Source organism: Vidua chalybeata, chromosome 1 (assembly GCF_026979565.1).
Source record: "Vidua chalybeata isolate OUT-0048 chromosome 1, bVidCha1 merged haplotype, whole genome shotgun sequence".
In the NCBI taxonomy this organism is placed as follows: domain Eukaryota; kingdom Metazoa; phylum Chordata; class Aves; order Passeriformes; family Viduidae; genus Vidua; species Vidua chalybeata.
In genome coordinates this window covers 5,705,748-5,729,998 of record NC_071530.1, presented here as the reverse complement: position 1 = coordinate 5,729,998, position 24,251 = coordinate 5,705,748, and the positions used below count along the sequence as shown (strand labels likewise).

At 40.3% G+C, this 24,251-nt stretch overlaps 1 protein-coding gene across 4 annotated transcripts; it reads left to right on the top strand.

The window, feature by feature from the left end:
- The first annotated feature begins 4,500 nt into the window (after window positions 1–4,500).
- EXOG (exo/endonuclease G) lies at window positions 4,501–23,964 on the top strand. 4 transcript variants are annotated; one of them, XM_053954564.1, is made up of 9 exons: window positions 4,578–4,665; window positions 5,158–5,216; window positions 5,808–5,957; window positions 7,521–7,660; window positions 7,755–7,816; window positions 8,818–8,848; window positions 9,408–9,484; window positions 12,546–12,660; window positions 23,377–23,964. In XM_053954564.1, the coding sequence occupies exons 3-9, from the start codon at window positions 5,951–5,953 to the stop codon at window positions 23,836–23,838; spliced, it is 894 nt and encodes a 297-aa protein (XP_053810539.1). In that variant the 5' UTR covers window positions 4,578–4,665; window positions 5,158–5,216; window positions 5,808–5,950; the 3' UTR covers window positions 23,839–23,964. The 4 variants fall into 4 exon arrangements, with proteins under 4 accessions (XP_053810521.1, XP_053810531.1, XP_053810539.1 ...); XM_053954573.1 differs by having other exon boundaries at window positions 5,158–5,269; XM_053954546.1 differs by lacking the exon at window positions 5,158–5,216 and having other exon boundaries at window positions 4,501–4,665.
- Window positions 23,965–24,251: the final 287 nt, after the last annotated feature.

Sequence of the window (24,251 nt, the reverse complement as noted above, 5' to 3'; positions counted from 1 at the left end):
TCCAACATTGAAACCAAAAGGGCTTTTCTGAGGCTCTATAATGGCATTGTGCTGGGTATCTACAAAGAAAAAGTGTTTTCTGAAAAGTGCTTCCTTTATTAGCCTTTTATTTCAGTATTTTAATGGGGCAGATGATGGACTAAAACACCACTTCTGCATTTTTGGCCCATTTTGAAGCAGAAGTCTTAGTCTTTCCAGTTGTTAAAATAAACAAAAACTCAGTTTATAACATTCCAATAAGGTTGGTATTGCAAAACAAACACGTTCTAGGAAAATTCCATACCTTCTGTTTTTATTAAAAGGAAGGCCATACTTCATTCAATTTTCCAGTGTTTTGAGGAACTGAAGTTTAACCAGTAACCATCCTAGTCAATTAAAATCTTAATTCAGTAGTCACTGGCATTTCTGCATTGCCACATCTGTTAAAACACCAAAATAAATTCCAAAAAACAATCAAAACCGAAAATCCAGCCATGACAGAGAAGGAGGGGATTGGATCATCTCACAGCTTTGGAAAGTGGACTTAGCAACTTTGTGGATAACAAAAAGTATGTTGGCAAGACCTAGAACCTGTCTGGCCCTTTCCTTTTCCAAATACCTACTCCCAAGAACCAACTCATAAAATCAGACCTTCAACTACAGCAACTTCTTAATGGTACTTTGCTGAAGAGAATTATGTTCAGGCTATATTTTGGGGGGAAAAATAAAAGTGGGACCATTTTTAAAATTACCGTTTTATTTTACGTGTTGTCCTCCCAAATGTCTGTTTTTTTAAAAAATGTATCCATGTAGTTGCTACAACATTAGTCTGTATTTTACTTGGACAGCATAGTAGCTTTCCTGTAGCTTTCCAAATACTAATGAATTTACCATTACTAGTAATTCATTTAATTACTGGTAATGAATGGATAGTAATTAATTACTGTTACTAAAGGAAGAGAACACAATATTTCCCTTTCCCCATCTTTTTTTTCTTGACTGCCTAATGTTTCTATGGCTATTGATGGTTGATGATTATTATCTCTGGTAAATCAAAGTACTAAAATCTCCCAGGAGGAGGTATTTTGCAATGCTGCTGGCCTTCCAATGGAATAACTATGATGCAAAAATCAATCTCGTAGTGGGTGAGGATTGAAGGAGGTGGTTACTGCAAACTAAGTAACATTTTTGGCCTCAATTCTATGCCATAAGCCTGCACAATGCCATTGTCAATCTGTTCAAACTATCTGCTTATGAATTTTGCATGATCCTCATGATAGAGTTGAAAGCCTGATCTTTCACCTGTTAATATTTTCACATTCGTCCTTAAGTTTGACAAATTTTGTACTGTAAAGTTGACTTAAGTACAGTTTGATGTCAATTCTTGTGGAAAGAGCTTTCTGCATGTAACATTAGATGCATACAGTTAAACAACACAGCATAGTACAAAAACTCACAAGAAAATGTTTTGGCACCAGCAAGAAGAAATCTCACCCTAACCATTTGTCATTTTATAACCATCCTATTGTAAGTTTTACCAGCTACTTCTAAATTTGTGCTTTATTTAAAGAAAGAAAATAAAATCCTAAGACTTGTCTAGCGTAGTGAAGTATGTGTATATCAGTTTTAGGATAAATAGCTAAGTCTTATTACGCTGTGTTACTTAACTTGTATATATAGAGTATACATAAGAGTTTGCAGTAACCTGTTTCTCCAGGATTTCCAGTTGGAATGGATTTAAAATCAAACTATGAGATTAAATGGTTTAGAAGATTGCAGAATAGGCTGAGTGTAAATTACAGGAAGCTCTATCAGATGGTGAAATACTTTTTAAAGAGTCTTTTGGTCCTTGGCTCAAATTCACTAAGTACTGTTTGTATACCAAGATATGTGAAATGTAAATGTTGTAGGTTATATTTCACTCTTGTAGCTATAAAAATGTAGAACAGAGATAGCTTGTACTACTGAGTTAACAAAAGTTATACTAAAGTATCCTGTTAAAGAAAAAAGTATAGAGAGTTAAGCTCGTTGCTGTAACCCCTTTTGGATTGAAGTGTGCTGATTTTTATAGATGTACATTTTATATATATATATATTCTGCAGAAGTATACATATATAAAATGTATGTATAAAATGGCCTAATGCAGACATCCATTGTATTGCAGTTATGAAATGAAGATGTTTTGGAAAGAACATTGTATCATAGTTCATGAATTTGCAGTGAATCTTTGTTCCTTTTTACTGTGGTATTTTAGAAAGAGTCTCAAGTTTGAAATTAGATCTGCCAAGTTGGAGTTTTGCTGCTTCAGCTTTGCACTGGGTGTCTGAATAAACCAGTATGAATGTAGTATTTGCCCTGTGTGAAGCAGCTACACCCCAACAGATAGGAGGAAAAAAACCTAGAAAGAACTATTTCAAGTTTATCTTTTTGTATATGAAAATAAACAGTAAATTACAAATAACTGTTTCCCTCGTTGGTGTGACATTAAAACTCATTGTCATTTTATTGTCTTTGGCATCTAGCTGGAGGATTTCCTTCCTTGTAGATGAGGGTTTTTAGTGTTTAAATGGCATTTCTGCTACCCAAAATCCCTAAAAAGTCCCTGCAGAGGCATTGCTGAGGCCTGCCTCTACTACCCATCACTTGCAAACGGTTCCAAAGAGAAGTGGGAGTTATCTCAAATTCACAGAACCACAGAATGGTTTGGGTTGGAAGAGACTTTAAAGATCATCCAGTTCCAACTCCCCTGCTAAGGGAGGCCTTCCACTAGACCAGGTTGCTCCAAGCCCCATCCAGCCTAGCCTTGAACACCTACAGAGATGGGACATCCATAACACCTCTGGGCAACCTCTGTCCTATTATTATTATTATTATTATTATTATTATTATTATTATGCTTATTATTTAGTTTCCCTTTTGAGTGTGTTGCCTCTTGTAGCACTGCAGTAATGCTGCTTATCGCTCCTAGCAAAGAACTGCTCACACAGGGCAATATGTGCATGTGAAGCTGTATCAAGGCAGTCCAGCAATGCAGCTGCAACTGCCAGAAGCCAAAGGCAGGGGAACTTAACCAGGAAAAAGATTAAAAAAAAAAAAAAAAAAAAAAAAGCCTGAGTTCGCTGTACTCATAGCACCACTCTGAGGTCAGTAATCCTCACATGAAGTATAATGATGCCCTCAGCCACACACTGAAGCATGGCCAGACCTCTCCAGGAAAGCTGCCTGCAGTTAAGTTATGGTGTGGCCATGAAATCCTTGTATTCTGGTGTTTTCCATTGCTAAACTGATCCCTCTTTTCAGAAAAAAAATGCCTCTGGCTTGGTGCTGGGTTGAAAATGCTTAGCTTGGATGGATATGAGGCAAATATGAACATTATCAGGCATTTGGGAGGGAAAATAGTAATAATCAGGCTGGTGGTTTTCCTGAAAAGAAGCCAAATGTAACATCACCCTATATTGACTAAAGCCAAGCCCATACCACAATCTTCTTGTTCAGCCTGGAGAAGATACAGTTCTGGAGAGATCTTCTGGTGACCTTCCACTCCCTAAAGGGGACTTGTAAGAAAGATGAGGAAAAATACCCTGTTGCGATAGCACAAGGAGGAATGGTTTTAAACCAAAAGAGGATTGATTAAAATTATATATAAGGAAGAAATGTTTTACAATGAGGGTGGTGAGGTACTGGCACAGGTTGCCCAGAGAGGTGGTGGATGTCCCATCCGTGGAAACATTCAAGGTCAACTTGGACAGGGCTCTGAGCAACCTGATCTGGTTGAAAATGTCCCTGGTCATTGCTGAGGGGTTGGCCCATCACAGAATCACTGAATTGTTTGGGATGGAAGGATCCTCTGGACATCACCCAGTCCAAACCTCCTCCCGAAGCAGCATCACCTGGAGCAGGTAACACAGGAATGTGTCCAGGTGGGTTTGGAATGGCTCCATAGAGGGAAAACTGTGACCTCCCTGTTCCAGTGCTCTGCCACCCTCAGTGTAAAGAAGTTCTTCCTCATGTTGAAGTGAAAATTCTTTTACTTTGTGGCCATTGCTCCTCATCCAGCCACTGGGCATCACTCAAGAGTCCAGCACTGTCCTCTTGGTACCCACCTTTGAGATATTTTAATGTATTAATGAGATCTTCTCTCAGTCTTCTCTAGACTGAACAGACCCAGCTCCTGCAGTCTCTCCTCATAAGAGAGGTGATCTTTTCTCTCCAGCTAAAGACTTTAAAGCTCCTTTCTGACCCAAACCATTCTATGATCCTATGATTCAGTGATCCTTTGCGCTTGCAGCCCGGGCTGGTCGCCCCCCAGACAAGCTGGATGGGGGCAGTTTAGCCGCTACAGTCCCCGTAGTCCCCGTGAAGGATCCCACTTTATTTTTCCGCAGCTATGGGGGAAAGCCCGCCGGGCTCGTCCCCCTCACGCCGCGTCCCCGCACCGAGGCGACGCCGCCATGGCGCCCTCAGGCCTGTGCCGTGAGGGGGCGCTGCGGGGCCGCGCCCGCCCCTTCCCTTCGCTTCCCCTCCCGCCGCCGCCGCCATGGCGGCCTGGCCCCGCCACCGCCGCTTCCTCGGCGGCTTCGTCTGCGGGGCCGCGGCCGGGGCCGCTGCGTCCTGCTGGGCTACGTGGCGGCTCCTCCGCAGCCAGAGCCAGCCGGAGCCGGGGCCCGGGCGGGCCCCAGCACAGGGTAAGAGCCGCGGGCAGTGGGGACGCCGCGGGCGGGCGGCCCGGCGAGGCGGGAGCGGCCGGTTCAGCGCGGTCCCGGGTCCCGCAGCGCCGCTCCCCACAGCCGCTTCTGTCCCCTAAACTCTCTCCTTCGCCTCAGAAGCGCCTTTTCCCTCTTTCCCCCATTCCCGGAATGCCCAAATACTGCTGGGAGATCGTGGGGTTCCCTTAGTACCTGCGGCGGGCTGAGTGGGGAGGAGGTTATTTGGGGATGCTGGGCTGTAGCTTGTAATTAACAGCGCTTCCCTCTGCACCTGCTCACGGCACAGTGTTGGTGGCAGGAGAGGAATGCGTATTTAGTTTTAAACACACATTTCGGGTTAGTCACACGAAATTTCAGCTGTTGCTGCCCTGGATGAGCCGAGGCTCGTTTATCAGGTCTGGGGTCTGGTGGGGTTCAGGTGCGGGAAGAGATGTTTGGGGCACCTGAGGGAGTGAATGGTTTTCTCCACAGCCTCAAGGCTTTAAAAGTACCGGATTGTTGGAAAGCAGAGGAAGAATGGCTCTAAAAACGTGAGTTGCTGTTGGACAGATGGCTGGAGAATGAACAAGACAGTAAGATGGATGTAAATATTCCTCCATGAGAAAAAAAAATATTGCTTGCAAAAATAATGAAAATCCGAGAAGCTTTCATTCATTGAGCAGAGTGTAAGCATTCCCAGAGAGGGCAGGACTTGCTTGTGCCCAACTTGTAAATCTCAGCTTGTGAGGAATTTGATTTTCAGCTCCAAAGGGTGAAATGTATGTGTTGATCTCCTGTGTCTGTAGCTCCTTGTTGCCTGATTTGTCCCTGCACATCTGAGAGCTTTTCTTCTGTGGAAAGAAAATGTCTCATAGCTTTTCTTCTGCCTTCTGTAGGCATTAGAGTAGATAGATGACTTAGTCAGATCCTCATGTTAAAACATGATGAGAACCACAACTATTTTGGCAGATGAGAGTTTCACTGGAGAACTGTCTCAATATATTTTAGGTCTTAATTGTAGCTGTAACCTCAAGTAATTCCCTATACGTAGGTTTACACCCACTGAGATTTTTTTTTTTCCTACTGTCCCATTCATGATCACATTTCATCTTTGGATGGTTTTCTGTTTATTTCTTCCTTAGAACCAATAGAAGAGGCTCTGCTGGAAAGATATGGGTTTCCTGAGGCTGGAACAGAGACCAGATGTTACACAAATCATGCACTGTCTTATGACCAGGCAAAACGGGTGCCTAGATGGGTGATTGAACACATTTCAAAACAAAAGATGCTGGGTATGTAGGTGTTTATTTGTTGCAGTAATAAGCAGACAGGACTCAGTTTCTTCATGCAGAAAAGCCAATCTTTAATGTTACAGCTCTTTTTACACAGTTTTCAAGACCTCATGTCACTTAATTGGTTCATAACTTTCTTGCTACTCAGTTCATTGGTTAGTAAATGGCATTTTACATGTCCATCAAATTTTTCTACTCCTGCAGAGTTTACATATTTTGTTCACTGATTCCCATGGGATAGACTTTGTTTTTGCAGGTGTGAAGGGTTCTGTTTCCAGAATAGATTTGTTGTGCTAACTGACTTTCATTCTTATGATTTTTTCACATGGGAAGTTACAAGCTAACTGCTAGCTTAGCTAGAGTAGCCGGGCCTAAAACATATTTTATAAGGGCTTTCTTTTATGATATCTCTATTTGTATGCAACATTTATCTCCTTACATTTGTGCTGCTCTGAATGACCTTTGCTGCTCACAGAAGGTGCACCCTGGAGCAGTCAGGGAGAAAAGTCCTATAGTGATCGTAGGGAGGGAAGCTCAACTTGGGTTTTTATAACAGGAATGGAGAGAAGATGAAACAATGAAAATTCACCTTTCCTTACTTGATTTGGATCTGCAAAGTTGCTGGAGTGCATAAAAATGGCTCCTGCTTCCTTAGCAGTGGAGTTAGTTCTGAGGTCCAGTTTGTGTCAGTGGTTTTAATGTACAGATCTTAAGAGATTTGCTCAGAATGGGAGGAGAATGTCCATTTGTGAGATAAAAACTGAGCAAAGGGCATCGACAATTGTTCAGAGCTAGATAGGGCATTTCCTCCTCACTGCAGCCATTATTTACTCTGCTACAGTTCTCATACTCTCTCCCCTGTTCTTTATGCAAGACAGATGCTCAGTGATTTTTTGCTGTCAGTGGTGAACGAAATGTGAGTGGTATACAGTCAATGTAAATTAAGTTTATAGCATTAGTTCAGTTTTTATAAGGCAGATTATTAGTAATGGAGGTAACCATGTAATTGTAAAATGCTTTATGAAAGCAATAGCCCTCTAAATGTATCTAAATCACTGTCTTCAAATTACCTTTCAAAATTAAAAGCAACATTATGACCAACCCCTAAGTAGCATCATTGATCCCCCTTCTTTCTGAGAAGAAAACATTAATTTCAGGCTTACTTTCAAGTGGGCCTTAACAGCTGAATTGTTAGAATGTTTTCTAAATAATCAGATACAACTATCTTGCAAGTTGAAATTAAGCATCCTGAGGCATTCAGTTCTGATTAATGTCTGTAGCTGTGTGAATTGAGATTTGAGGCAGATCTGTTTTGTTTGGGGAAGACTGAAAAGTCATGATGCAAAACCCCATATATTTTATTGGTAAGTAAGAACTTAAATATTTAAAACACATGGCAGAAAGAAATTAACATTACCTGTAAATGAGATGTACAGAATTCAGATTAATCTACTGAATCCTTAAGCATGGGTTGTCTGGCAAGATATGACAGAATTAGATCTTTTTGTCTTGTGATTATGAAGGTTTCATGGTAATCTGACCATTTAGTGTGTTGTTCTTCAGGTGATGCAGATCGAAGGCACTGTAAGTTCAGACCAGACCCTAACATCCCTCTGATGTTCAGTGCTGTCAATGAAGACTACCTTGGCAGTGGATGGTCACGAGGACACATGGCACCAGCAGGAGATAACAAATTTTCAACAGTAGGACTTTTTTCTCCCATGTTTTTAATTTGTGCTTATCGGCCTGAAAGGGTCAGAAGGCCCTTAGAAGTAATGTGCAGTGTTCCTTTTGCAGTTTGTTTTGAGGTGGAGCATGATGTCATTATTGATGCAAAGAGCTGGATATGGAGTTACAAGGTCTGTTCCTGACTGAGCAGTGTAGGATGCTCTCACAGTCTGCTTCAGGCATCTAAATCAGGTGCATGCTCTGATGACATACCTCTCTTCATTAAATCACACCTACATCAGCTTGTTTGGCAGAGATGATGTCTTGAACAGTGTGGTGTTAAGCAAGTTTTCTCAGCCTCTTGCATGTCACATTGTCTACCTGTAAAATGAAGATGATAACCTTCAGCAAGAAAACCCTGCAAGTCTTCAAAGCTCAGTTAAAGGGAGACAGGGACAATGATGTCATTGTGGCCAACAGCTGCTGAGATATTTAAGGCTAGATTGGGTAAAGCAAAGATGCTGTTAAGTACTGTTCTGTATTGACAAGGGGATTGCCTGGATGATTTAAAAAGCTTTTTCCTTCCTTGCAATGTGTATGAGGTAAATTAGACCCTTTTGCCATAGTTCTTTCAGTCTATAAAATGTCTTCACCTGCCATTTATTCAAGCTGTAAGAGAAGCATGCCTTAATGCCTTGGCTGACTTACAAAGCAGCCTTGAATTTATTGGATCCTCTTGTGCAATGTGCGTAATGCAGCAATTTGTTAATTAAGAAGCAGTTAGAATTTGTATTTCTCCAGGCAGATAGTATTCAGTGGGGTGGAGTGACAGCATAGTGGCATGTGGTAAATGAAAGAATCACTAGTTTTATTTCTATTGGAAATGTCTTTGCTGTTATTTATTTCTGATATCTGGGGTATTTTTGCTGGTGAGCTCCCTGTGCACAGAAATCCTGGACCTGGTTTGAAATGCAGTGAGATGATACAGTCTTTCAAATACAGGATTATAAAAATTGAATTTCACCGTCTAATTAGTGGAGGTAATGTTTGCTCATTATCCTAAAGAGTTCTGTCAGTCCCATCACCTTGCAATAGTAGTATGTGAAAAATATTGACAGATACAAGACCTGTGAAAATTCTGGATTAAGATCTTGGAATTTTTTTCTCTCTGTATTTCCCTGTGTATGTCTAGTGATTTATCACCAGGTCCTTCACCTCTGGAGGTATGTAAGCTTCTGTTCAGAGATGTTTATGACACTTCTACAACATGAAATTAAGCAGATATATGGATGTTTGACCATTATGGTCTCATAAATCATTTCATTGCCTGTATGTTATGTATGTGTAAAATATTGATGAGTATATCTAATAAAACTTTTTCTTGTAAAGGAAAGAAAAAGTTAGCCATTAAGCAGTCAAATAAATGAAAAGGATGCTTGAAAGTGTCCTTCCCATTCAAAATGAAAAATGACTAGTTGCTTTCAAAGACATTACCAAACTGACACTGGGTGACAGTAATTCCTGTGCCTGTAGAGCTGGACATTCTCGTGCTGTTTCTGCCAGGAAAAAAAAAATAGATAACTTTGCAGGGTTTCACCTCAATTGTGCACCTCTTAATCCTAAATAATTTTGTAGGTGTTCTGACTTAGGCTTTTCTGATTTTCTATGTTAGTAGATGTTAAAACTAAACTAGAAATGGGATTCTGATCCACAAACTGCTAAAATGTGTCTTCAGCTTATGAATGTCTCAGTGAAATTACAGTATTTTCTTTGTCTATGCAGAGAGCTATGGCTGAAACATTTTATCTGTCCAACATTGTGCCTCAGAATTATGAAAATAATGCTGGGTTTTGGAACAGGTGAGAAATTACTTGTAAGTAAGCTAAGTGAAAAATACCAGGCAGCAGCATAAATCAAAAATGCTTTAGTTTTAAAGGTTCTTCACATCCAGGTATTTTAGAGCAGTGTATCTGTAGAGGTCATAGGAGCTTTGTCTGAAATGAAAGGCAGCTCAGTTGTCTCAGTGAAAGAACAGTATAGCGACTACTTTAGTTCTTCATCCAGTCAAACTGTCTAGGACATTTATTTAAAATAGACAAAATTATTTCTTCTGGCTGAAGTGGGGTAAAAGTACCAGGCTTAACTGTCCTTAAGAAAGTTTCAGCAGAAGCAAGGAGAGGGTTTAGATCTTCCACAAAGAAACACTTGCAGTGTGAGAGTATTCCCATGTCTGTGTGTGGATGTTGGTTCCCTTTGAATTGGAGAACTGAGCACTCCCCACTGAGCCATCACTCTTCAGGTCTGAGGTGTTCCTTCAGGTCCTGGCTCCCAAGGAGCAGTCAGGCAGGGTCTCTGTCACTTGTGAGTGCTGACTGGATTGACTTTGAGGTGGAGTGGTTGATAAATTTAAACGTCCTTCATGTAAGATTTTATTCTTCCTTTCCTTTGAGCAGAGAACATAGTAAAAGTAGCATTCATCCAGTGCTTCTTGCATAGGACTTAGAGAATGTGAAGGCTCAGAAAGAGGAGAGGAAAATGATAGATCTCTCAAGGTTCACTCAAGGGAAGGTCAGCAAAATTATATACAGTGTTGTAATAAAAGTCCATCAAAACTGCATCATCATTCATCTGCACACTGCTTTCCTGTTTTACAAGAATGTGTATTAAATCAGATGAGCCATTCAATAAGGTTATACTGTTTTATAGACAAATAAAATGCCATAACATTTTAAGAGGGTTTTTTTTCTTTTTTTAATAACTCAAGTGTTTGAGCATAAATTTTCCTTATACCAAAGCTAGGCATTTGTATCAATTCAAGGTAGGGAAACCCTCTTTGTTTCCCTTAGGCAGGATCTCTGCCTAATCAGGAAATCATGGGGAGCATTTGAAAATTTCCTCTGGCACTATCAACCCTGCAATTTAAGCAATTATTGCCAGTTTTTCCCAACCCCAGCACCCTGTTCCCAGAGTTTAAATGCATGAAAAGCAGCAATGCCACTTTTTTTTGTCAGTGATTTCTTTAATAATAAATATTTTTAAGGATACCGTAGTTCACATGTGTTGCATCCTTTCCTAGTTTCAATATTCTCTTCCTTTCTCTTGTTTTAGTTACTTGCTTCTTGACTTGTCTTCTGAGGTGCAGGCAGACAATGCAGCTTAGTCAGTATAAGTGTCTGTTGTTTTCTAAAGTGTTGTTTGCCCTCCTGCCTTGTGTTTTTGCTTGTTTCCCAGTTCCAGCTTTGGTAGTAGCCTGACTATGGTGAGTCAGTTTCATTTGCCAGCCCAATTAAAAACTGATTCTCATTTTGTTCTGCTTGGTTATGTTTCTGCCATATTGGAAACTTGGATCAACTCATGAGGTGATTTCTAGAACCAACATGGAAGATGGATTAGGAATGGTCAGATGGGACAGACAAGGGGAACAGTAGGAAAGGGGAGAGCAGGACTATAATCATCCAGCAAGCTGTTAATAGTAAACTGCTGGACTGGCTCCATGATGTGCTCTAACTCCACCTTAGTATCCCTTATTCTCTTCCAACTGATATTTAACTGTTTCTGTCTTGTTTTGAGTGTCATGGTTTTGATTTCATGGTCACTTTAATCTGACTTCTGTCCCTCCTGCCACCAAAAGCAGTTTGCTCCCTAGCTGCATTTATTCCCATTCTTTCCAGGTGGTGTTTATATTTCCCTGCCATGAGAGAGCCTGAGGAGCTGGGCTGCTTGGGAGCAAAGCTGGTGACAGTAGGAAAAGAATTCACTTGTAGTCAATGTTTTGGTGTATCACATGAAGAAAGGGCTCATTTTTGCTCATTCTCATTTGTGTGGCTCATTCTTGGTGATTTAACTCACTAACCCAGCACAAAAGGAAAAAAAAAAAAAAAAAAAAAAACTACTGGTTTTGTTAAGGGTTGTTGACAGATAAAGAATGTTCAAGTGGCCCAAGGGAAAAATGTAAGGAACAGGAATTAGAGAAGGGGGTGCAACCTCTCCCTTTCAGAGGCAGCCAGATTAGCTGGGATAATCTGTTTTATATTCTGTATGTCCATTTGTGAGAAGTGCAACTCTTACCTTTGTAGAGGGCCAATGCTTGCTCATTGTATTTGATTTCTGTAACAGTTGCACTCTTAGATCAAAGATGTGCTATATATTCATAGAATTATTTGGATTAGAAGGAACTTCAAATATAACCTAGTTCCAACCCCCTGCCCTGGACAGAGATACCTTCCCCTAGATCAGATTGCTCAAAAACCCATCCAACCTGGCCTTGTTAATCTTTTGTTTTCTGTAAAATAGGTGTAATACAGGATCCTTCTTATTTGAGAAATATTATGTGCTGTAAACGGAATCAATTTAAAAAGCAAAAATATGGTAGTATTCCTGGAGTTACTACTTTATTTTTGAACAGTTTTATATCTATAAAAAAAAAAAAAAAACAGTAGAGTGAGTGGAAATGGCAAACAGAAACTGGATCTACAGAAAGAGCTGTGCTGCAGGACTTTGATTCCTTGGGAATAAACATACAAATCCAATAATATAAAACCTTTCAAAGTAAAAATGCCTCAACTTGCTGCTTGGAACAATTCTATTTTTCTAATCCCAAGTGACCACCAACAGTATATTTCTAGTGTCAAGTGTGGAAGTAAGTAGAGAACTCAGCTATTCAGACATGTGTTAAGGCTGCAGAAACCATTTTCAGATGTGTGCAGCAACACATGTCTGTCTGTAAATAAATGAACCTTATTTACAGAGGACAAATGGGAAGCAGGACTTGGGTCTACATTTTACCTTCTTTGGCTTGTGAATCACTCAGATGAATCTGGAAAAATGCTCCCTGTCAGTAGTTCACCCTTCCCTTCATAGTGTGTCTCAAAGATTAAATCTTCCCAGCTGACTTTTCCCTATCTGACAAATATGTTCCAGAATGGAAATGTACTGTCGGGAATTGACTGAGAGATTTGAAGATGTTTGGGTTGTTTCTGGACCTCTTACCTTGCCTCAAACAGATGGTGATGGAAAGAAGAGTGTTACTTATCAGGTATGTATATATGTTGCTGGAATAATAGTGCAGTAGTAATTATTTATTTAAAATAGATATTATAACTTGATAAAACAAAAGTTGAGCGTCTTAGTACAGGCAAAATGTATAAAATGTGCCATATTTGTTGGGACAAGATTAGCAGAAGTGTTACATCTTGCCTATACACGAAAAAACATAATTTTAAAATAATTTGTTTATTTACAGAGATCTATTTCATGTCCACAGTCAGCAGTAGAACTGTTTATCCAGTCAGAGTCAGTGGGGTTTGCTAATGCACAGGCATCTATTTGATCAATTTCTTCATGTGCTTTAGAAAGAGTGGAATGCCAAGGTAGGACGGGTCTCTCAAAACTACAGGGTATTGGAGTGTCAGTGCTCTGTTAATTTCACAAGCAGTTGTTTGCTGCTACACCATAGGCATCTCTTGGATGAAGCCTTGCAGCTGAGATTTTGAGCATGCCAGAGTCACTTGGAAGACTTCACTCAAGTGTATTGTCAATGGTACTGATACTCCCCTTCTTTTAGCCCCTTATTTTTATTACCTGCTTAAAATACTCTGAAGATTCATCATGCACAGTCTGTAGAAACCATCACTGACAGACAGATGGGACAGGCTATGAAGTTGAGAAGTGAATTTATTGTTGCTTACCCAGAATTAATCTTAGTAGGCTTGTGTTTAGACATCTGTAAGATTTGAGCATGGTAAGTTATTCAAGGGAGTGTTACCTTCTGCCCCCACTGCAATGAGATGTTACTGCTATTTGCAGTTGCAGATGAAAGCTGGCATAATGCAAATAATAAATGCTACATTTTGCACCTCTTGAAAAAAACACTTTTCCTTGAAAATAAGTAGTTGGATCACCTGCAGCTTCAGCTTGTGAGCAATTCAGCTTCCAACCAGTTCTCTGAGGAGCAATTGATGAGCTTGCTGAAACAACCCCATATTTCACAGGGATGTCAGAGGCACAAAAGGGAGAGATGTTCAGCTCTCAACACTGGCTTGTTGAGCAGTAAAAGTTAGGCACTATTTCTCCTTTATAAATACACAGCTGATTTCCTTTTGATTGAACTTGGAACTCGGTCGTGACAGAGTTTGATTTTTCCCATTTGCTTTTACCTTTTTACTTCTTGAGAAACTGTCCCTTATGTCCCCAGCCACACATGTCAAACCTTGACTGTCACAAAATCACAACTTGGATTTGGGTTTGTTATTTTTGGGGGGAGTTATGCATATGAAAGTGCAGTAGTGATAAGTTACCTTCTTCATGTTTAGTGGTAGTTCCAAACTTCAGCTCTCACCATGTCTTTGTGAGGGAGGTGCAGGCTGTGCTCATTTTTCAAGTGGATAAATAAGCCATGCTTAAGGGGTATGACCAATGCCAGATGATAAATTAGTGGCAAAGCCAGCTTTAGATTGGCAATCATCCTATGCCACCCACAGGTGCTCACTTCACCATTGCCCTTTCTACTTTCCAGGCCTTCCTCTGCCTTTCTTTTGTCTGCCAGCACTGATGACTGTCAGATCCTTCCACAAAGTGCTTGATTACCCAGTGCAATAGCAAACCATCCATACTGGGTTTACTGGGCTGGTTTTGTACTGCTGTAGAAAGATTGAGGCAGCACACAGAGTAGTCCAGTGCTTCCTGGTGACAGCATGAGATATGTCCCAAAGCACACAGCTGGGAGCAGGAGGGAGATGTTCCCTCTCAACAATCTCCAGCTGAGCATTTGGCTTCCTGTCACTCAGAACGGTACAGAGTTCTCCAGGCTTACAAACGGCTTGCTGGGATTTGCTGCCTTGTAGCTGTCAGGATATTGCATTTATTTTTCATCCTTAAAAATATATATTCATCTTACATAGCAAAGAATTAAAAATCCTGAGCTGACTTGAACATTTTATAAGTGGAAATCATTTCCAGGAAGAAGTTAAATCATCTATCAACTGCATCTATCAATGGCTTCACTTTAATCTTGCTCTGAACGAGTCTTTCTCTCATTCTTCTCTAGAGAAAGTGTTTACTTAGAAGAGGAGATTGCATTTTCTGAAAAATGATTGTCATTCTCAGTCTTGGTTTTGAAATGTAAATTTTAGTATTCCACTGATAAAAATCAGAGCAGACACTGCATCTTACTGGCTTTATTCAAAATAACTTGATACCTGGATAAAATAGTGACATAATAGTGGCACAAAATGCCCACATTGTTGTGCTTGTGATCTCATTCAGTTCTTGTCTTTTGTCTTCATCATCTTTGGGTTTGATGACATCACAGATCTTTTAGGAATGTTTTACCAGTTTTGGTCTCACTATGAACTGAAGTTCAGTGTGGGAGTGAAAATGGTGAAGTGATGGTGTTCCTGTTTGTTTGTCACCACTTTTTCACATTTATAAATCCTTTTACTCAGCTTCCTACAGTAAGATTCATTATGTAAATTGATTTTTACTTAAGTACAGATAATGGTGTCTCCAGGTGGGAAAAGTAAAAGAATGATTCTCTGGGGTTTTTGTTTGTTTGTTTAAAATATTAAATTGTTTGATTTGAGTCCTCTAAATAAATACAGGCAGAGAATGTTTGTGTTCTTTTATTTTTAAATTTGTTCATAGCTTAAGTTTTTGTGCTTTGCATTGCAGTTATACTTTGAGGAGAGAGACTTCAGAGTAGAGGGTTGTTTGGGGGTTTTTGTTTGTTTGTTTTTTCTTTTATGAACACATACACTTAGAGGAGGAAACACAACTTGTCAAAGCACTGAAGATAAGTTCTTTTCAAATGCACACCTTGGATATAATTGCAGTCATTGGCATTGATTTTGGTAGTCTGGGATTCTGCCCCTAAAGGAAGAACATTAATGGTTGTGAAGGGAAGGAATCTCTTAGCTGTCTTTCAGAATGAACTCAGCAGAGTTCACACAAATGACTTCAGACTGAAAGGGGTTTTAGTCCTCATTGTTTGGGCATGAGAAGCTGATGTGAGAAGATGTCCTTTCCTTTGTCCCTGCTGTTCAAGGAGAAGTGCTGCAGTACACAGCAGAGTGCTGAAACTCACAACCTGTAATCTGCCAATGCCACTGTTAAGGCTCAGCTCCTCTCTAATGTTCTTGCTCTCTCAGACAGAGCTGTGAAAAGGAAAAAAGGAAAACACTGAAGTGCTACAGTGAGTGTGTCTGCATTGATTTGTTTCAGATCCTCTCTTCAATCTTAGTTTCCTTGTTTTTGGCTAAAGGAGTGGTGAAATATGTATCCATGGTTTTACATGCTAGTGTTTTTCTCATCAAACATCCAAAAAGGTTATTTTTAGATCACTATAGAGGAGAAACAGAGCATCAGTCATGGCTTTGTTCCCAGTTCCTGCTTGGACTCTGGTACCATTTGCTCTTTAATTCCAGAAAGGGAATTAACCTTGAACTCCTTAGATGCCAGCATTGTTCTGTATATTGGCTGAACTTGTGATATCCTCAGATGTGTTCTGTCAGTTCATCTATCTCCAGCGGAGATTTTTATTGCAAAGAGTAGATTGATGATCATGCTTGGTATGTGAAAAGCATATTTTGAGAATATATGTAGAATAGAATGCCAACAGGAAAAATCTGTTCTGTGTCATTGGAGAGGCAGATGCAGGTTTTTCATCTTTGTCCAGATCAAATCAAAATGACATTGTCTTGTTTTATACATTACTGCTATCCAGTGACTGTCACTTTAGTGATTTTCCTCTGTCAGCAGATTTGGAGTTTCAAATACAAATTTTGCAATAATTAACTACGTCATGCTCAGTGCTTCACTCTCCCCATTCCCAAGGCCATCCCAGTGAATGCTAATTTAAGAAGAATAGCTGTGGCTGACAAATGAAAATACAGTTTAGATAACGTTTTGTTTGTTGTTTGAAAAAGACATTTTAATGTACTTTTTACTGATACACAAGATTCATACTGGAATCATGTTTGCTGTTTAATTGTCTAAATTTAATCACCAGGCTGGGCCAGAGAGGCACAATAACCATTCCAGAAGGTACAGTTGTCATCTCTTTCTGTGACAAATAACTGGGAAACAAATTGCACTCTCAAATATGAGATGGTACTTTATGGTTTTACCCAGTTAACATTCAGAACTAGTAGAGGTTGTTGGCTACTGAAATACTGTAGGGGAAGGAATGCTTGTTAAAGGATGAAATAAACCTGGGAATTATTCCTTGTTTGTTGGCTGCTCCAAGTGGTCCCAAGGTTACAGAGATACCTACTGGGTGTAGGTCCATTATAGATGTCCCATAAACATTATGGAAAGGGTTCAGTCTTAGATCAGCTGGTGTGAACCAGCAGAGCTCTGTCAGGCCTAAATTTAGATGTGAAGTACAAATGAATGGAATAGACACTGGGTTAAAGTGGGAGGAGAAGAGATACTGAAGGTGCAGGAGAGATTAATTGGGATTGCTTTTATTTAGCATTGTACCCATCCTAAAGGTTATGCTGTTATAGGAAGAGGGGTGTTAGGGACTGTGGTGGATTCTCTTTTAAGTTAATCTAAGTGAATTCTGTGGAAGCAGTAGTCTGTCATAATGTAAATACAGTTTATTACATACATGATATATATACATACCCTCTTTATTAAAGAAAAATAAAAAGGGGTTAGGGCATTTCTCTTTTAATGTCATAACTCTGTATTCAGGAACAGAGGGTTTTTTTTTTTTCCATCTATTTTCTTTTTTTACTTCCCTTTTTAGGATTGCCAAATGATTTGGCAATAACAATCAGACCAGCCATAACAAATTAAATTTTCCTGAAGTACATACATTTGCATTTTGGAGTGTTTGGCTGTGCAGATTGTTACTATGATTTTTATCTGTAGTGTTTTCTGGTTTGTGTGTTGCTAGGTCTGCCTTCACACCCCTCAGTTCTTCTCAGTGCCATCTGACTGAGCTCTCTCAAATATTGGGGGAAAACACTCTTGGCAGAATCAGTGCTGCCTAACAAAGCCAGAAGGAACTTGAGTGGAGGCAGTTAATGCTGTCACAATGATCAAGTAAATAAAGTAAATAAAGTTACAGTGATAGTAAATGGAATGTTTTGTACTGCCAGAAAGTCTGTTCCTATACAGAATTCAGTATCAAATTATAACAAAGCTCTGGGTTGTCAAACGTGGGGTCACATCAGCAGGAATGATGTTACACCTACAGTCCATCCACTGATGGACCTACTCAGTATCATGCTTGGGGGACAGGAATTCTGTCCAACAAGAAATGTGATGGAAGTGTTAATTTTGCTACTGCCAGGTGGAGGGGGAAGGACTCTGTCACAGGAGCTGGGTGTGCTTCTTTTCAGACAGTTCTGTTTGCAGTTCTGCCTCAGTTCTAAACTCAGGTTAGAATTTCACGGAGTGAAGAAACAGCTACTGGAGTGTCAAGGGAATTTCTGGAGCTGACATTTTTAAGTATTTGATGGTGGTACCATCTGATGCAAGGACTCTGCAGTGGGTGCTTGTGGTTAAGACGTGATTGAGAGTGATTTCTGTTTGCCAGGTTCTGAAGGAGTCACAGATAATTGTCAATCCAGAGCTGGCTCTCGCTGATGAAGGGCTCCTTAGTCCCTTCTGATTCTGTGCACGGTGGATTTTCAGTTTCTGGTCACTAGGTGGCAAAATACCACTTTCGGATTCACGGGCCTTTTCTTTTAAAAATAATCCGTACCCTTGCAGAGGAAGATAATTTTTTTGCAGTCTGGGAAGCTGTAACAAGTCCAGTGTAAAATTAAAATTTGATAACATTAGTTTGTGCTTAGAATTTCCACGCTGTAACACTCTGTTTTCTTCTCATGTAATCTCAACTGTTCTGCCATTGTACTTCTTATATTCCTTTTCACTGGTTCATGGAGTTTTCTATCTCATAAACTCCAAACTGACATTTTTAGGGACTGCCTTGTAATTTATCTGATTACCACCATGAAGGTGGCATTAGTTAATGCCAGATACTTAAGCTTACTGTTGATGCCATTAGCAAATGTCTTCATTAATTATTTTGATATTTAAGGACTCCACAGGTATTATCAAATTTGCTCTCTCTGTTTTTAAAATCTGCAGTCAAGAACAGGATTTGGCCAAAACTGGGCGGAGAGCCAAGCTTAAGACAAATTCTCATCCAATGATTTGGCTGTGAGACTGAATTTATCAAAGCTCTCTGAATTCTCTCAGGTTTAAGAAATGTTCTGCCCTCATCTGTCCCTGTGAGCTCTTTAGGTTTCCTTTACAACTGCTTACCAACACGTTTGTTGTTTTAGTGATATGTAAACATTTCTGAATGTCAGGAATTGCACACATTTTAATGGCCTGCCCTCATGACAGCTGTCCATGTTTAACTGGGCTTTGAGAAGAATAACAAATTCACACACACTTGAGGAATGTCAGTAACAATGTCAGTAATGATAGAAAAATAATAAACACTGCTCTGAAAATGACATTTTGATAATGTTCCATTATTAGGAGATACTAGTTCAGTCAAAGAAACAAAACAAAACTGAAAGGAATAAGTAGCTGCAAAAATTTAGGGCAATGCACATTTTTACATTGAACTGATAGAGACAGCAAAGCATCTGAAATTTCACGTTGGTTTCCCAAATGATGATGGGAAAGAAATATATTTAATGCTATAAAAAGAAGGCTTTTAGCTTGAGTGCCTTTTTTTTTTCATGTTTCATGAGCCTGTTGAAAATTCGGAAGATTAAGCAAAATTTTATAGCAATAGCAAAATGGGGATTTTCAAAGGATTGCACAAAAATTTGCCTTGTGGGCTGTTACCAACGTGGTGTGAAAGCATGTGGGACAACAGTGATTTCAACAGGCAATTGCTATATTTTCTTGCTTGTATTGGAGCACAAAATTCCTTTTAGAATCACAGATACTCTTAAAAAACTGCTCTTCTTCTCCAGCTGGGACAGAGAGCTGTTTCAGGCCTTGATTTCTGCTTCCTGTGGATAGACAGGCACAAATCAAAGTCAACATCTGTGCATGGATAATGTTGAACCATTTTCCATCCTGTTACAATAGGAGCATATGCTCTCTGCCTCTGCCAGGCAAAGCACTGAGATAAATGGGATGGTGCAGATCTGGATAGTGATTGAGGCTGCTGAAGTTTAGGAGGAAAATCCTCTAGGTGGCAATAGGAAATGGAATTGTGGAGTTTGTTTTTCCTACCTCTTTCTTCTATTCCAAATTTCACTTTTGCAGTGTCACACTTCTTTCTCTGGCAGTTGAGCTGGTGGGGGGTCAACTCTGTGGAAACATTTCTCTGCAGCTTCTCTATTCACTGCCATAAAACAGCAAAGTGTGGGATATTACAGGGAGTAATGATGGAGATACTTTGCCGTGCTCCAGATCTCCATTTCCTTTTTTAACAGACATCACTGGGTCACATTGCAGAAATTACTGGTGATGCATCCTGTGCATGGTGCACATAAGTGTTAAACTGCAGAAAAAGACATTTATTCTTAGTCATGCATATTTACTCTGTCAGAGAAATCAGGCACTGCCCTTTGATGGTGCTCTCCAGCAGAATTAGCTGGGGATAGAACTTTTATACCCTGTTTTGAGTGAGGAAGGGACACCTGTGGACACTGCCAGTTTGGGCACCTGAAGATGGTTTTATCTGCTTTAACACTATGAACACTCAGTGAAGTTATTGCAGTAGTAGTTTGCTACTGTTCAGAGAAATTGGTCTGAAGCCTGTGCACTACTTAAATTTTATTTAAATTCTCAAAAGAGAGTTTACATGGAACTGAAATGGTACATAAATTACATACCTGACCATTACATGTATGGAATTGAATTTAGATCTACATTTCTCAAAAGGCCAGCCCTTCCTTCATTTTGAACTAGTCCTCTCTGTTTCTTCTCCTCTCTCTTCCTAGGTGCCCATACTGTGCATAAATGTGCATTATTTTGCATAGAATATATATATTTGCATAATATTACATAAGCACCGGGTCTGTTTTCCCTTAACACCCACTTCAGGCATTCAGCATTTCCATCTCATACCTAAGTGTTTTGTGTGCAGCTCTATTCATTCCCCAGCCTCTTTATCCACCCACTCAGCCCTCAGCCTCAATCCCCAGTTCCCTCAGCTCGCTCCACATGCGTTCACCTGTTTGTTTTACATATTCCATGTACCCCCACTAATTGGAGATCCTTGTGCAGCTCCATCTGTGTGCTCGCCCTTCCTCTGGTCTTTTATGCAGCAGAGCGAGGATGCCGGGATGTGGATGTGAGTGGGAGGTGTGGAGGAGGAAGGAGCTGAGCTAAGGAGGACCTGGTACATATCCATGGATTTGTAGTGGGAAAAGTGTTCAAAGAGGCCTGGAAAAGGCCATACTGCACAGAAATGCTGCAGGTCAGGGGATTGTTAGCCCAGGGAGACACTGAGGACTGGGCTTTAGCCTCACTACTGCCTTCTCTCAGGAGGCTACAGCACCTTCCTCCTCTTCCTCACCTTCTTCCCTGCCCTAGGAATGTGCAGGAGGTGGGATTGCAGTGCAGGCTCTGCAAGCTCCCTGCTCCAGGGGAGAAAAGGAGCCCCAGCCTACTGCCTTTGGCAGTGTCATCACTGGGTGCCCTTGGGTGAATATGGAAATATGAACTCCTTACTCTCCCCTTCAGGGATTTTCTTGGCTCCCTCCCTCTCACCCCCAGTATTTTGCAGGTACTGCCCAGCTCGAGTGCCACTGATCTCCAGTAGGTTAAAGCTCCCAGCACCATTAATTTTGTAATTCAGTGTTAACTCACCATATACAGCAGTGTGTTGCTGCACTGCTTTTAGTACATTTGAGCATTACCTGTGCATCAGTCAGTTTTGATTATTTATGGTGTTGGTCCTGGGGAAGTGTAGCTCTGGTTTCACATCCACAGAATGCTAAATACAAAGTGCTTTGACACTCAGGAGCTCTCATTTCCCTATCAACACATCTGTCACCATTGAAAGGGAGAGAAGATTTGGCATAAGGCATTCCTTCCTTAACCAGTTTCAGTGACTGTTTGATGTCTAGGCAGAGTATTACCTGGGAGAAGGTTGCTGGCATAACCATGACAATTTTTGTAGGAAAACAAAAAGCAAATAATCCAACCACCTCTCAAAAAACCAAAATCCAACCCAACCAAACAAAAAAACCCACAACAAGAACAAACCTACACAAAACCCCACCCCCTGAAAAAACCCAAACAAGCAAAAAAGTTTAAACTACAGCAAAACTATTAAATAACCTCATGTAAGGAAAGGGAGGGAGGTATTTTAGAACACAGTAAAGAAATCTAAGAGCATGTGTTTTCCAGAAACAGGAGTAATGTTTCTTCTGTTATTGCTTAAAACATGAAACAAAATCATCAGAGTTTTCCCTTTCTCCTGAAGGTACTTTCTCTGGTTTTGGTCTAACCAGTAAGACTTTAGGACCAGTCATTTAAAAAACTGGCAACAGAGGTAGAGGACACAAATCACTGAAAGAATTTGTAACTCAAATTTAATTAATATTGAAATAGACCAACATGAATCTTGGTTCAATAGCCACAGGCAAAATTTAATTTTAAAAATGTATTTTCATTTGCAGAAGGGCTGAATAATCAGAAAAAAAGTGTGCATAGGAAGTGTTTATTATGTGATTGAGTTATACTCAATATATGAGTGGACAAGGCATGTCTGAACTGTTGACACTTTCAATTAATGTGATAAATACCTGCTTTCCCTGAAATGGTATTTTAACTGTATCTAACAAAAGCTGTCAAAAAATTAAAACAATCAGTCTGCTTTTGCAGGTATTGCAAATCCTGGAAACAGCACCAAATTACTGGATTTTATATACAGTATAAAATGCCTTTGTAGTTTTTGTAAGGGATCTGCATATTTTTCTTCTGTTGCAATTAGAATAAAAGCATGGATTTGAGAAGGGTACTTACAGAAGAGTTATGCAAAACTCAGATTTTCCATGTGTGAGCCTGTTACACTCTCTGAAGATGACAGATTCAGTTCAGCAATAGGAAAGAAACAAAGAAGCCTAATTCAGTGCATGCATGAACATAACTTTTTGAGTCCTGGAGAGATTACATTTGCCATCAATAGGTGTATTCCCTTGGAGTTATCCCTGGTACAGGGTGGGGTGAGATTGTGAAACTTTAAACACTTTAAAGTGTGAGACTTTAACAGTCCTGATCCTTCACTCTTGGGGCTCCCCTTAAATCCCTGGATCCTGGTCTGAGTGACACAGGGGGAAACTCAACATGTATGAGCACTGAAGTTGGATTGTAGGGAATTTATGGAAGAAATAGGTGCATTTTCTTTGGATAGGCTTCTCTTCCAAAAAGATACTGAGTCACTGAATGTACTTTATATCTGGATCTCTTCCAAAAAATGCTTACTTAGGTGAAGTAGCTTTTAAATGCTACCTGGGTGTGGGTAATAGAGAAAAAAATAAATGTCAGACAGTAACTTAGAGTTGATTTGAAATGTATATTAAAACCTCTATGATTTGGAACTGGCAGATCAGGAACTTTTATTGTATGTTATATTGTAAGTTATTGTAGTTAGACAAAGGAGAGGAGCTCCAGAGAGAAGGAACATGAAGATGTGGTGCTTAGGGACATGGTTTAGTGGTGGTCTTGGCAGTGCTGAATGGCACTTGATAATTTTAAAGATCTTTTCCAAGCAAAACAGTGCTATGATTTTTTATCTGTAACAGTTCTTTCCTTTTGGCAGGTAATTGGAAAGGATGATGTGGCTGTACCATCCCACCTGTACAAGGTGATCCTCGCCAGGCGGAGCAGAACGTCCTCAGAGCCCCTGGTGCTGGGGGCGTTTGTGGTGCCAAACAATCCCATAGGCTTCAGCCACCAGCTCACTGACTTCCAAGTCAGCGTTGAAGACCTGGAAAGAATGTCAGGTTTAGTCTTCTTCCCCCAGGTGGACAAGACCAAAGATGTTAAAAATATCTGTGAGGTGGATACCTGCAAGCTGATGGGCTTCAAGGAATTCACTCTGTACATCACTGCCCGCAAAGTGCAGAGTGCCCGGACACTGCGCCGGCTGGAGAAAGCCATGGCAGAGTTACAGGAGGCAGGGATTGAGCCTGATGAGTATCTCCTAAAGCTTTACAAGAAGAAGGAGGAAGAACTGCTGCAGGAAAAACCAGTAGCAGCTAGAGAGGGGAGAGCTGGCTGAGTATTCAGGAAGTTGTTTGGGTTTTTGGAAACCCAAAGGGGAACTGAAGTCAGACACGTAGACGAGGGCTCCTTGAATCATCCTTGAATCAGTTGTGAAAACAATAAAGAAATATTTGGAAGCTGATGGGCTTGGAATAATGCTCATTCTTGTGTAACATGATGCAAACACATGGTTTGCTGCACTGCTTAGACATGGGAAGTGTAAATGACCCCTTTCTGGCCTGAGTAGATCACTGGACCTCCAGGAAAGGCTTTGTGCTATTTTCCACCTGGCACGTCAGACTTAGGGTTTGTGTGGAATCCCTTCTAGGAATATCACAAAAATAGACAGTAAACACCTTGGGAGTACAACTGGAACATGTTTAAATGGAATTCCGCCTGCAAATCTCTTACTGCAGTGCTGTAGAAGCA

Excerpts from the sequence above, each read along its gene's own strand:
- EXOG (XM_053954546.1), top strand. The coding sequence starts at position 4,518 with ATGGCGGCCTGGCCCCGCCACCGCCGCTTCCTCGGCGGCTTCGTCTGC. Across the intron at positions 7,817-8,817 it reads GCTGGATATGGAGTTACAAG|TGATTTATCACCAGGTCCTT; the intron begins GTCTGTTCCTGA and ends GTGTATGTCTAG. Across the intron at positions 8,849-9,407 it reads CAGGTCCTTCACCTCTGGAG|AGAGCTATGGCTGAAACATT; the intron begins GTATGTAAGCTT and ends TTGTCTATGCAG.